This window comes from Haliaeetus albicilla, chromosome 25, assembly GCF_947461875.1.
Source record: "Haliaeetus albicilla chromosome 25, bHalAlb1.1, whole genome shotgun sequence".
NCBI lineage: Eukaryota > Metazoa > Chordata > Aves > Accipitriformes > Accipitridae > Haliaeetus > Haliaeetus albicilla.
The window spans coordinates 8,983,198-8,995,972 of NC_091507.1; the positions used below are offsets into that span (position 1 = coordinate 8,983,198).

Here is a 12,775-nt window from a genome sequence, read left to right on the forward strand (position 1 = left end):
TGCCCAGTCTTTCTTACTAAGCCCTGTATCATCAAATAACTAAGCATGTGCTTATTTCTATACGTACAAGCAGCCTAAAGTTCCTTTAGGTTAATCAAGAAGCAGTTTGTTTTGTTGTTTTGCTATCTCAGTAGTGCCCAGATTGTGGTAAACTGGAGTTCAGCACTGCTTTATGCACAGATTTAATGAGAAATACGTAGCTGCTTCTGCTTTCTCCTGCATTTGAATCATAGACTCATAGAATATCTTGAGTTGGAAGGGACCCATAAGGATCCTCAAGTCCAACTCCCTGCTCCTCACAGGACTACCTAAAACTAAACTGTATGACTAAGACCATCTTCTAGATGCTCCTTGAGCTCTGATGGGCTTGGTGCCATGACCACTTCCCAGGGAGCCTGTTCCAGTGACTGACCACCCTCTCAGTGAAGCAACTTTTCCTAATGTCCAATCTGAACTTCCCCCAGAGCAGCTTTATTCCATTTCCTTGTGTCCTATCACTGGTCACCAGAGAGAAATCAGCACCTCTCCCTCTAATAGTTTGATGTTCTTCTTACATTGAGGCCCCCAAAACTGCACGCAGTACTCGAGGTGTGGCTGCACCAGTGCAGTGTAGGGTGGGACAATCACCTTCCTCGACCAGCTAGCTATGCTGTGCTTGATGCACCCCAGGACACGGTTGGCCCTTTTGGCTGCCAGAGCACACTGTTGATTCATATTTGGACAGTATTAAAGATAAAAGGAGAAGACAAAAAGCAGAAAAGCCTGACTGCTAAGATCAACTGATTCCTTAATCCAACAGGATTAACTGTAGCTATGAAGTTTCTTTCATAGGAGAGCATTCAAAATTAGATCTAGGCCATAAAGCATAATCCTGTTTATGAAAGAAGATTGTGGGTGACTGTCTTAATCTTCTTATGCAAAAATTGGGGTATGATAGATACTTACAGGAGTTGCTTGTTTCAAATGGAAACAAGACTGAGTTTAAGAGCGTAGTCAGGAAGTGATCAGGAAGTGATCTGAACTTCAGTGAAGTGGAGACAGTGCTCTAAACTCCCCCTTCCTTTTAACAATTAAATGGTTGCATCAGGAAGAGATTACTAAAAGTGAAGTTCTATCACTGATTTCCACTGAAGACCATTAAAACACTAGTCTGAGGGACCTCTATAACTGTCTCTGACCAAAACACTAAAAACTTGAAGCTAGAAATACTTTACTGAACCACTCTTGGTTGTTTTGGAAATGCAGGAAGTGCCTTGCTAGTGGCAGAAATTGTGCTTGACGAACAGAAGACGCACCCTCCTAGAGCTGTACTACAGTCCCTCAGTATGACTGAAGGCAAGCAGAGAAGTGGCTCAGAGTATAAACAACTACTGGAGAAATACGGATTCACAAATGTACAAATTAAGATCACAGGAAACTTATTAGATGCTGTTTTGTGCATCAAGAAGAATCCTTCACCGTAGCATGCCCAGAAGCAAACTGGGATGCTGAGTTTTTACAACACTCTTACAATTTACCCATCATCATCCAGCACATATTGTCAGTTTAGAATCATTTTGACCCTTTATCTGAAGCATAGTTGTTACAGGCCTTGAATAAAAGTTGGACTGCAGCTTCTGCAGGAGTGAGTTCTATGCATTTAAAAAGGGTCTGGGGCAGGCCAAAACTCCTATGTGTTAAATACCTTCATGTCCAGTTCTTTCAGCTAGTTTGCAGGCCATATTAAGCTTAGATTTGACATAGCTGTATAGCGTAGCAAGTTAAAACTACAAGCTTTTCTGAGCCACATTAATACCTTAGTTTTCTTGGACCTTAAAATTAAAGAGAATTCTCCCTCTGCAGTGTATTCAGTGGTTACTGCTCATTTTTATCAGAAATGAAAAAAATAAAAATTAATACTGTACCATCTGTCTGAATTTGGGGATGGTAGTCCTCTTTTTCACTTTTCTGTGGGCCTTTACTCAAAAACATCTCAAAGATACCCTTTAAGCACTCTTTCTGCAGGCAAAAGTGAAAATAGGACAAAGCTCAAACATGTTCCTACAGCAGCTACGGTCACAGAGACACTTCAGCAGCCTCTGGCTTCCAGCCACAGTATGCACCCACATAGGCTGCAGCCGAGAGCTGTTCCTATCGATTCGTATCAGTTTAGGATTTTTCTGAATATGGTTAAATGGCCATATATGCTTTCTGTCTCATTACTTGAGATGAGTTTTAGAATTTATGTACAAGTTCTCTTATGAAAATTAAAAAATAGAAGTTTCTTCATGTTCCAGTCTGTAATTGGAGAAGTATGTACTGTATCCCATCTCTTCAAGTAATTTGTCACTAATGTCACCTCTGCTAATGTTTATTTTTTCCTGGTACTTCACTGATATTTATTTTTTCTATTTAAAGTGTACTTTGTAGTGGAAGCCTTCCTGGAGATTAAAGTTGCACTTTCAAGCTAGCTTTCTTCTCTATCAGTTGTGAGTTTCTTGCCTGTCATACTTCTACAGCAATAATCCCAATAAGCCAGTATGAAAGAGGCCATGCCTGTGCTGAATCACCAACCTCAGCAAATGAAAGAGAGTTGATGAGCAAGGTCAAGAGTTGCATCTGCTTGGTAGACTCTGTCTTATGTTACTTAATCAGAAGTTACTTTGCTCTTTGAGCACTGTGTAAAGCAAAAGTGCCACAGTGATTCATCATGAGAAACATGCTTACTACAGAGCATTTCAGCTGCAGAAAATCAGGGAAACGTCAGACTCTTTACCACATTAGGGGTTTTTAATTCTCAGCAGAAGGTTTTTGTGAGTGGAAATGTGACTGATCTCATCTGTACAGACATGTAAAGAGATAAGGCAAAATATTCAACAACTGAATAAATTTAAAATGTTTCTTTTCCATATTGACATGAAGCTTGCCATTATGCCTAACAGGTTTGTATTTTGAGAGAGACTGATTCCAGCAATCAGATGTTCTCATCTGATAGTTATTCATAAAGTTCATAATGCTATTCTTTAAGCTGCTATAAGCTGTTTGAGTCAGAAAATTTCAATCCTAAAGTTGGCACACCTGTAACTGTCACAGACTTTAAAACTGTGCCTCTAAGTACTATGTATCTGACTGTAAAATTTGAATAGAATGTGCTTGGCTACCACACAACCTCAGCGTACTCTGTGATTAAAGAACAGCGCTCTATACTCACTAAGCATTAGACCCTTGGGCATGGTGTCTGTGGTAACGCACTGCAGCTTTGCACTCTCAGGATAATTAAGCATTGGAGCAGGTTGCCCAGAGAGGTTGTGGAACCTTTGTTCTTGGAGGTTTCAAGATCTGAGAACAAAGCCCTGAACAAGCTGAGCAGACTGTAGAGCTGCCCTGCTTCGAGCGGGAGGTTGGACTAGACATGTCCTGTGGTCCACTTCAGCCTAAGCTGTTCTATAATCATTTGATGTAGCCCAGTCACCTGAGAAATGATAAACTTGTCTTCTCTCATTAATGTCCAAATTGAGTTTTTCAGTTGCTCTGGAGAAAGCTGGTATCTTTTCCTGCCTGGTAGAAGGTTTGGATTTAATGGTGTTACACTGAAAAGACTTCCTAAGCAACAGGCATAACTGAGGAAAATTTGGGCCTGTTCACTAATCAAGACATGAGGAATGAGGGGGCTAAGCTTTAAAATCCAAATGAACTTCTGCCAATAAAGCCTGTAGGTTTTGTGTTGCTCCTTGGGAAGTGACATTCAGCTATGCCTTCTTGAGGATGCTGTCTTTTACCCACATTCTGCCTTAACAATGGTTTAGAGGAAATGTGGTGCACAGAAAACAATTTTTTTGAGGTGGAGAATCGTGGAGGGTTAACGGAATGATAGATGAATAATAAAAGCAAGAACTTCAGCACTTGCTTACTGAATGCTGAGGTAAGAATCCTTGAGGAAGATAGAAAGAGAAGTTTGTAAGAAAGAGACACAACTTGGTTGGCTGTTCTAGCTCAACCATTTTTATATCATTTTTCGACCTTGTTACAGCTACTAACAGTACTTGTCCCTGGAAAAGTAATGAGACGGAAGTGAAGGGTAGTAATGTCATCTGAGCCACCCAGCACAAAAGCTTAGGAAGAGCTATTTAATGGCTAAGTCCCTTTGTGTGGGCTCTCAGTTCAGTTTTGGATGTGTTAGCTGACTCCTGGATAGTTGAAGTATTTAATGTGGGGTTTTGTTTTATTTTTTTTTTAAAGTTTTTGGAGGCCTGGCACTTTAATTCTGCCCCCCCCATCTTTTGGCTGGAAAGATCTTATTTCCATGCTAAACAATGATAATCTGGATTGAATGACTTTCTAATTCAGAAAGGACTGTTATGACCATTAATTTTTATCTCCTATAAAACCATAGCCAAAATTTCTTCGTGAAAGTATGCTTCCTGAAGAGTTTGAAAGTTAGCTCTGTTTCAGTCCCTCTCGAGAAGAAATTTCAATTACATTAGTAAATCTTCATTAACTGTAGAGAGAATTTTTTTTTTCTTTTTCCCTGCACTAACTTAATTTACTGTGTCTAATTTTGATGGTGTCCTTCCCACATTGGTTGTGCTTTCTGGGTATGTTTTTCCAGATGACCCTGATGTTATCTGGATGTCCCCAGTAACTTTTGTGGCAAATTATAATGACCATTCTATTTGTGTCCTCCTTTCAGAGTATACAAAATCTGGACACCGTCTTCCAAAACTGTAATATAGTGGTGACTTAGAAAAGATAGTCCTGCATTACTCTACCTAGCAATGTTTGCTGTGTAACCAGAAACAGCGATTCCCGGGTCTCTCCATTGAAGGCAAAGGAGAATCACACAGGAAGGCGGGAGGGAATAGAAACCACTGACTCATAACAAATGGGCTTTATTGCCCTGACTTTAGATACCTAAATACTAGGTATTCCAAATCGTCGAGTCACCTTGAGCTTTCCAGTCAGTAGAAAACCAGACATTTTCAGAGAATGATTCGTCTCACCTCTCTGTGAAAGGAAATAGCCTGGTTTTCCTAAGAAAAGTAATTATACATTTCATAGTGGATAGAGCATATTTAAGAGGGCTAGCTGAAATACAGCTATCTAATCTATGGATGACTGAATTAGGGCAGAATAGTCCCACTGGACAGATAATGTAGGTTCAGGCGCACCTCAGACATGCTTGGCTAATCCTTTTTCTTTGTGAAGCAAACCCGTGTCATGGTTCATCACAGGGTAGGTGGCTTGAACTTGGATTTAGTAAGGTAGCTGATGATACGAGGAAGAAACAGGGAATTTATTAATAAGCTGTCAGGACTTTCATGACTCCTGATAGTTAACACCGAGGTCTCAGTCAGCAATTTTATCCACAGATCTCAGTCTCTTCTCTAAGAAACTGCAGTGTTAGGTTTAATTAATTTGTTATCAATTGTTAAATGTCTGAGGTGTATGGGTAAGAACGGCTCTGAGGAGATTATCTTAAGGGTCAGAAGGATATGAATGTTACGCAGCACTTACCAGTACTAAAATGACAGTAAGATGCTGCTATTTTGGTCTGAGTTGGTGGCCTCCTACCCCCACTGTGCCAAGAGAAACTACCACATAAGATGCAAGGCCATAAGACAATGAGTAAAACAATGCTTGTTTTGTCAGTAGCCCTCTCTTGTCTTCCCTTTCCCCTCATGGGTCTGAAGGTGGATGAAGAGGCTGTGTATAAACAGGATCATTTAAGTTCTGCTCGCCTCCCTAGGTCAGTCCCATCACAAAGGCCTCGGTTCCTACAGAAATAATGTGCAACATTGACTTCTCTGCTTCTATAATTCTCACTATCCACCCTTTTGTCTGCTTGGCGCAACTTCAATATGAATGTGAAGCAGCAATATATCCCAAAGAGACATTAACTACTATTCCTGTCTTACTGTTTTCCATAACTCTGGTGCCAAGTTTACAGATGTCATCCTCTCTTCCCCTGAAAACAGAGACATGACTCAACTTGTGTTTGATCCCTCCGTAGTGTGGAAGGGAATTTCCTGGTTTTTGTGACAGGGGTCGATTATACATTTAATAGTGGATTAATCATTTAATAGCAGAGCAAATCCATAAATGATAAATGAAATCACCTGTGTCTTGTAGTTTGCACCCTTATATATGGTAGCAGAGATTCTCTTGCCTGATAATGGATTAGTACTCTTGCATGCATTTGTTTTTAAATTAGGCTGTGGGATATTGCTGGCTGAAATGGTATTGGATGATGAGAAGAAGAACAGGAGCACAGCTCTGCTGCAGTCTTTGAACATGCTTGTGCAGACAGAGGGAAAGGAGAGAAGTGGCTCTGAATATCAAGCCTTACTGGAACAACATGGATTCACAAATGTCAAAATCAGATTGAGAGGAAATCTGTTAGATGCCATTCTCTGTGTTAAGACCTAGAAAAAAATGGATTTAAAATCTGGATGTCTCTAGCCATCTTGTGTAATTATGCAAATACATGCTCAGTTTCCCATCAATATCATAAACAAGGAATGTTATGTCAGCTTTCTGAAGTCACTTCTAAAAAGGGGGAGAGATTGGTGGCATTTATTTTGAACTTGATTAAAATGATGCCAGAACATTCTGGCATCATTTGACGGCAGTGGTGTTGTGGCTGCACAACACTTGTAGTACCCTTGGAAACACGTCTCCAACCATGAGTGGTGTCAGCAGCCCTACGGCAGTATTCATGTGGCTGAGAAATCAGTTTCTTCGTACTTGGTGCAATTAGAATAGTCCAGCCTTTAGACCAGCACACATTGCTTTGCCCATTTCAGGAGGCTAATGCAGGTATCGTTTCAATACTCCATCCATGTTAACATCATTTTATGTTACACTCTCTACTGTAAATAAAACATTCTCTAATGAAGTCTGGAAACTGCTACTGCAGTGGGGTAGTCAAGATTGGAAACAGAAGAACTGGAACAGCAGCTTCTCAGCGGAGTCAAGACAGCCTCCTCTGCCTTCTGTGAGGTTCCTCGGAAAAGGCAGTTGCATAAAAGCACAAGTTTCATTTGTGATAGTAACTGGAGATGAAATGTGGGGGCACCACATTTGGTTCAAGAACATCCTCCTCCTCCTTTTTATTGCTACTTAATTTGCGAGCTCTTATGAAAGTGGATAGCAGAATATGAGATTAGATAAAGAACAGAAAAGAAAAAAAAATGCAGAAACAGAAGAAAAAGCATGGTGCTAAAAAGGATTTCCCCCCAGTCAGATGTGTCTTGAGTTCCCAGGGTGAACAGGACAGGACAACTATTGCCTGCACAGTTTCATGTCACAAAAGTTACGTATGTTTTACCTTCATTTTTCAAACCAACAAGACTTCAGAGTATGAAGTTCTTTTTTAATCAGTGTATTTTATGGGGAAAAAAATCGCAGCCTTGCACACACGGTGTTGCGCTATCAGAGTATTAACGTTCAGGTACGAGCTTTTTTTAAAAGAAAAATACCACACTAAACTGTATGTACCTGCCTAAGAATATGCACTACAGCCTTTCAATAAATACATCCAAAATATGGTCCTGTAACACTGCACGTGCCTAACCCTGTGTGGGCACAGGAGTCACTTCACTGTATCTGTATGTTGATGCAGAATGTAAAATAGCACCCAGTTTACTTCCTGTCTTTTGATGCGCAAAACCAAGGTGTAGTGATGTGTAATACATAGTCTACTGTACTACAGCAGAGACGACGGCTATGCCTGGCACATCCTGTTCTCACAACGTGCCCTCTGAGCAAGATGCTCTCATTTTGAAATCCTGCAAGGTACATACATGTGTAAGCAGTGGTTTCGGACACCTCAGCTACTGCAAGTTTGTGGTTCACCAGTCATCTGTTTAAAAAAAAAAGTTTGGCTTTATTTACTTTTGTAGGAAACACCCATTAAAAGTAAAAGCGGTAACAAAAGGTGTGTGTGAACTAACACCCTCCAGCTAGACCAATTTCAGGACTTACATTTAGAAAGAATAGGTACGATTTCAGACAGAAGTTTGGCCGCTAGGTGTAAAATTTCACTTCCAGCTTACAACAAAAGTAGCAGAAATGAGACTGGCGGGAGCCAGGCCTGCCTGGTGAGGGGCAGAGGCCCTGCCCCGAGTGCCCGCTCGGGCAACCCGCAGGAGAGCTCTTCAGGGCATACAACCTCGGGCGCCCCAAGAAGGAGCCGGGACCGCGCTTCCCCGTTGCCTCTCGAGGAAGCCTCGGTTCCGATCTTCGCCGTTTCATCGTCTCGGATCAGTTCGGTGACGCCCGCACAGAAAAGCCCGGCGCCGGGGTAAGGAGGAGCAGGCGGGAAGAGAACCTGGGGGAACACGGAGGTCCCTTCCGCCGGCCTCCCCCCGAGGGGGGCGAGCGCGGAGCAAAACACCCGCCGGCGCCCCAAACCCGCTCCCCTCCACCCGGCGGCCGCCTCTGCGGGCCAGGCCGCCCCCCCCCCCCCGAAGCGGTGCCTCCCTGCTCCGCTGCCGGCCGCGGGCGGAGACGAGGCCTCCCGCTCTCCTCAGGCGGCGGCGACGCGGCGCTGCGCCACTGGCGCCGCAGGGGCGGGGGGAGCCGCCCCGCCCTCACCGCCCGCCGGCCCGGGCGGCGAGGCCCCGCCCCCTGGCGGCGCGGCCAATGGGGCGCCGCGGGGCGGGGCCGGCGGGGCCCGGCATTTAGCTCATGCGCGGCGGCGGTCCCGCCCTTTCGGCTTGAGCGGCAGCGGCGTCTCTTTCCCGGCGGCTCCCGGCGCGGCGCGAACATGGCGGACCAGGCCATCTCCTTCCTCAAGGACTTTTTGGCGGGCGGCGTCGCCGCCGCCATCAGCAAGACGGCGGTGGCGCCCATCGAGCGGGTCAAGCTCTTGCTCCAGGTCAGCGGCGCGGCCGAGCCCGGCGGGGAGCGGGGGCGGCCCGCCGCCTTCCCCCGCGGAGCGCCCGCCGAGGCCCCGGCCGGGCCGGGCCGGGCGCTGAGGGGAGGCGGGGGGGGGGGGCGGGGGGGCGCCGCCCCCGCGGAACAAAGGGCTCGCGCCAGGCGGCGGCCCGCCGGCGGCGGCTGCCGGGGGGGGGAGGGTGTCACGTGGGCGGCGGGCGCCCGCGAAGCCGGTTCCGCTATGCGGGGGGAGGGGGGCGGCTCCCGGTGTCACTTCCTCCCGGCCCGCCGTTGGCGCCGAGCGCGCAGAGGGCGAAGGGGGCGGTCGGCCGCGCGGCGCCATCTTGGTGACCTTCACGTGACGGCGCGGCCCGGCAGCGCATTGGCCCCGTTCGGCGGGGCCGGGCCCGCCGGCGGCGCGCGGGGCCTTGGGGTGACACACACCCCCACCCCACCCCCCGCGGGCGGGGCGGGGCGGCGACCCAAGGTGACCCGCGTGACCTTGGCGGCGGTCACCGGCGGGAGCGGACCCGGCCTCGACGGGGGTGGGGGGGGGGGGGGCGGCCGCCGCCGGTGGCCCGGCCCGGCCCGTCCTACCCCCGTCCCGGTCCCGGCGCCGGCTGGGCAGTGCTCTCGGCCTCAGGCAGCTCGCCCAGGCGCCGCCTGCGCCCGCGGGCCCGCCGCGGCCGGTGCGGGCCGTCGGCTGCAGGTAGCCCCCGTCTTCACGTCCTCGTCTCCTGCCTGCCCTTGTCCCCTGACGGCTGGGCCCTTCTCTTCTGGCGAGCTCTGAAGAAGCTGGGAAGCGATTTTAAGGCTTTTTCTGGTTCTTAGGATTGTAGAAGGCCTCCCGTGTCCCTGGTTCTTTCTTCACACGCATCCTCCGGTTTTGTGTGTCTGTGTGTGTGTGTGTACAACCGAGGGATTTAATTCTTGAGCATGAACTCGGGTGAATCCTCCAGTTCTTTGGCCTTCACCAAAATAGGAATAAATGACAGTTCTTAACAGTCTTAAGATTTAGACTGTCCCAGCAGCTTTTGCTTGGAAGCTTGCTACTACCACTGATTTAGTGTGGTTAACAGAGGCTTAAGCTCTGGGCACAACTGCCATCAGGTATTCAGGCTTAACACCTCTTTGTTTTATAGTAGAAGCAGTCTTAAGCCCAGCTGTAGTGCAGGCCCGTCAAGGCATACAGTCAAAATACGTATTTTTATTTGCAGGTACAACATGCAAGTAAACAAATTGCTGCTGATAAGCAGTACAAGGGTATCATCGATTGTGTAGTGCGTATTCCAAAGGAACAAGGAGTGCTGTCTTTCTGGAGAGGAAACTTGGCAAATGTCATCAGATACTTCCCAACTCAAGCTCTCAACTTTGCCTTCAAGGATAAGTATAAGCAGGTGTTCTTGGGAGGTGTAGACAAGCACACTCAATTCTGGAGGTATTTTGCTGGTAACCTGGCTTCTGGTGGTGCAGCTGGAGCCACTTCCCTCTGCTTTGTCTACCCCTTGGATTTTGCAAGAACCCGTTTGGCTGCTGATGTTGGAAAAGCTGGTGCAGACAGAGAATTCTCTGGTCTAGGGGACTGTCTAGTCAAAATTACCAAGTCTGATGGTCTGCGTGGCTTGTATCAAGGGTTCAATGTCTCTGTCCAAGGCATCATCATCTATAGAGCTGCCTACTTTGGGATCTATGATACAGCAAAAGGTAACATTTCAGAGGGGATCTGATAAACCTATTTTCAGGAATGTATTGTCTCGTTTATGTCTGTTCTTGGATCTTGCTCTGTGTCTGTCTGTAGTAGCCATGTAAGCATGGAGGGGGATATCGGTGCCAACATCAGTGACACTGCAGTGTTCAAGGCAGAACTGGGGCATGCGTTGAAGGCAGCAGGGTGCTTTGAAGTACTCCTGATTTTGTACTTAAAGGAGTTTCTCTAATGCCAGCAAAGCATGTTGGTAACCATACACGATTGTAATAAGTTCTTTTTCGTTCAGTGCATTACTGTAGTTATATTGGACCAATTCAGGTGTGTTTAGCCGAGTGGGATTGAGCGGTGCTTTTACAAAGCACTTGTTAAGATTGACATTTGGGCATAGAGTGCAGGGTAATTCACAGGAACAGTGACTTAGTTCAGTGACATTTATTTCTAAAAAGAGTAGGTAATAGTTAGATTTCTTCTTGTGCCAGTCTGAAAAGAATCCTGGTGCTTCAGTGTTATCTGTTTTGATTACCCAGGAGGAAATCCTCTGAATGTCCTTTAGTGTTTTTTATATTGCTTCAGCAAGTTTAAAGTTTGAGTGTCTTGTTGCAGTTTCAAAGTATGGCTTTACAATGTTTCATAATAGTTTGTCTAGTAAAGTAGCTGTCATCCATTGAGTGAACTGGAAGAGGATGTACCAGATAAAAAGCTAATTACTTTTTTTTATTGCAGGCATGCTCCCAGATCCCAGAAATACTCATATTGTTATCAGTTGGATGATTGCCCAGACGGTGACTGCTGTGGCTGGTGTGGTCTCCTATCCTTTTGATACAGTGCGGCGTAGAATGATGATGCAGTCAGGGCGCAAAGGAGGTAGGCTGTTAATTTGTGTAGTTCTTCAAGCAGCATTAACAAGATGGGGTTCTTTTTTCCTAATAGTCATCCCTCAGCACTTACAGTTCCTTGTTCCATAAATCTGGTATAAGTTAGGTTACATTTAAATGATACGAGGAAATGCAGTAGGGCTCAACTTGTGGTGTTTGTCCAGAATTATGCTGAGGACTTTATAGAATATGAAATGGGCAAACGGACTGCCTGTTTGCAATGACAGATTAAATGAAGGCAATTAGGGGACAGTATAATTGCCAAAAAGAAGGCTTAACATTTTTTTTTTTTTGTGACTTAGGTTTTAGTAACTAGGCAAGCAGATAGGAAACTTTTCTACTACCTGAACTTGAACTAAGTATTGTGTTACAGTCTTAATGTGGTTTGGGACATCACAAAGTAGCTAGAGAAGTGAAACAGGGCAGTTGTTAAAAACATCTTAGATACAATTATAGGAGTTAAAAATGACTCTGCTCTTTTTCTACAGCTGATATCATGTACTCTGGAACAATTGACTGCTGGCGGAAGATTGCAAGGGATGAGGGAGGAAAGGCGTTCTTCAAGGGTGCATGGTCTAATGTTCTCAGAGGCATGGGGGGTGCTTTTGTGCTTGTGCTGTATGACGAATTCAAGAAAGTCATTTAAACAGCCTAACTAGAATTGGAAATCAAGTTGAGCAGATCATGTAGAATAACTACCATTATGGACCATTGACCTTCAAGAAATTCCTGTGAGTCTTATTTATCGGAGCCAGATGATATTTGTAGATGGGGCTAGAAACTGACATAGAGGACTGATCCATTTCTCAGTAACATGCATGAAGACACTGGATCTGGCAATTCAGTGTGGTGATTTTATTATTTTTTTTTCAGCAATGTGGAGTGAGTGGTATTGGTTCTGGGTCCAAAGTGGCTGGGTCCAATTTAGGCAGAAAAAATAGTTTGCCTGTGGATCAGTCCCCGGTTTCAAGTCCTATCTTCTAGGACCATAAAATTGTATTTGAAAGTACTTGCTAACAAATCATGTTCTTTTCCACTTGTACTGAAGCACTATGTACCATTTTGCACAGCTGAACATCTAGCAATTTTGTTTTTAAATTGGGGCATTCTGCTGTAAAACAATAAACATACTTACTCTGTCTGTGTTGAAATTACTACATAAAAGCTTTGGGAAAGCCTCTTTTGTTTGAAAACTTGTTTCAGATAATGGTTCCTCTGATACACTGCACTGTAACAGAATAAGCTTGATTTTTTAAAAAAAAAAAAAAATTGAATGTGAGAACTTCAGTGGGGTGGGGTGGGGGAGCATGGATTATACTAATAGAAACTACTCCCA

At 45.3% G+C, this 12,775-nt stretch overlaps 2 protein-coding genes and 1 long non-coding RNA gene across 4 annotated transcripts in view; 2 read left to right on the forward strand and 1 right to left on the reverse strand.

Annotated features, from left to right (window-relative positions):
• Positions 1–6,508, forward strand: part of ASMTL (acetylserotonin O-methyltransferase like) — a 30,349-nt gene extending 23,841 nt beyond the window's left edge. The window contains exon 13 of one of the 2 annotated variants that reach the window (XM_069770506.1): positions 6,191–6,508. In XM_069770506.1, coding sequence (XP_069626607.1) covers positions 6,191–6,405 — 215 coding nt within the window. In that variant the 3' untranslated portion in view covers positions 6,406–6,508. Of the gene's footprint in view, positions 1–1,245; positions 2,450–6,190 lie in introns of those variants that run through there. The other variant, XM_069770505.1, reaches the window with a different exon arrangement.
• LOC138681962 (uncharacterized) lies at positions 5,147–8,309 on the reverse strand. Its single transcript, XR_011322202.1, has 3 exons — positions 7,963–8,309; positions 7,782–7,840; positions 5,147–5,244 (listed from the first exon to the last, which is right to left on the reverse strand). It is a non-coding gene; the product is annotated as an uncharacterized lncRNA (long non-coding RNA).
• A 357-nt stretch (positions 8,310–8,666) lies between these two features.
• On the forward strand, positions 8,667–12,578 carry SLC25A6 (solute carrier family 25 member 6). The gene is made up of 4 exons (XM_069770508.1): positions 8,667–8,857; positions 10,074–10,560; positions 11,288–11,428; positions 11,928–12,578. The coding sequence occupies exons 1-4, from the start codon at positions 8,747–8,749 to the stop codon at positions 12,083–12,085; spliced, it is 897 nt and encodes a 298-aa protein (XP_069626609.1). The 5' UTR covers positions 8,667–8,746; the 3' UTR covers positions 12,086–12,578.
• The last annotated feature ends 197 nt before the right edge of the window (positions 12,579–12,775 follow it).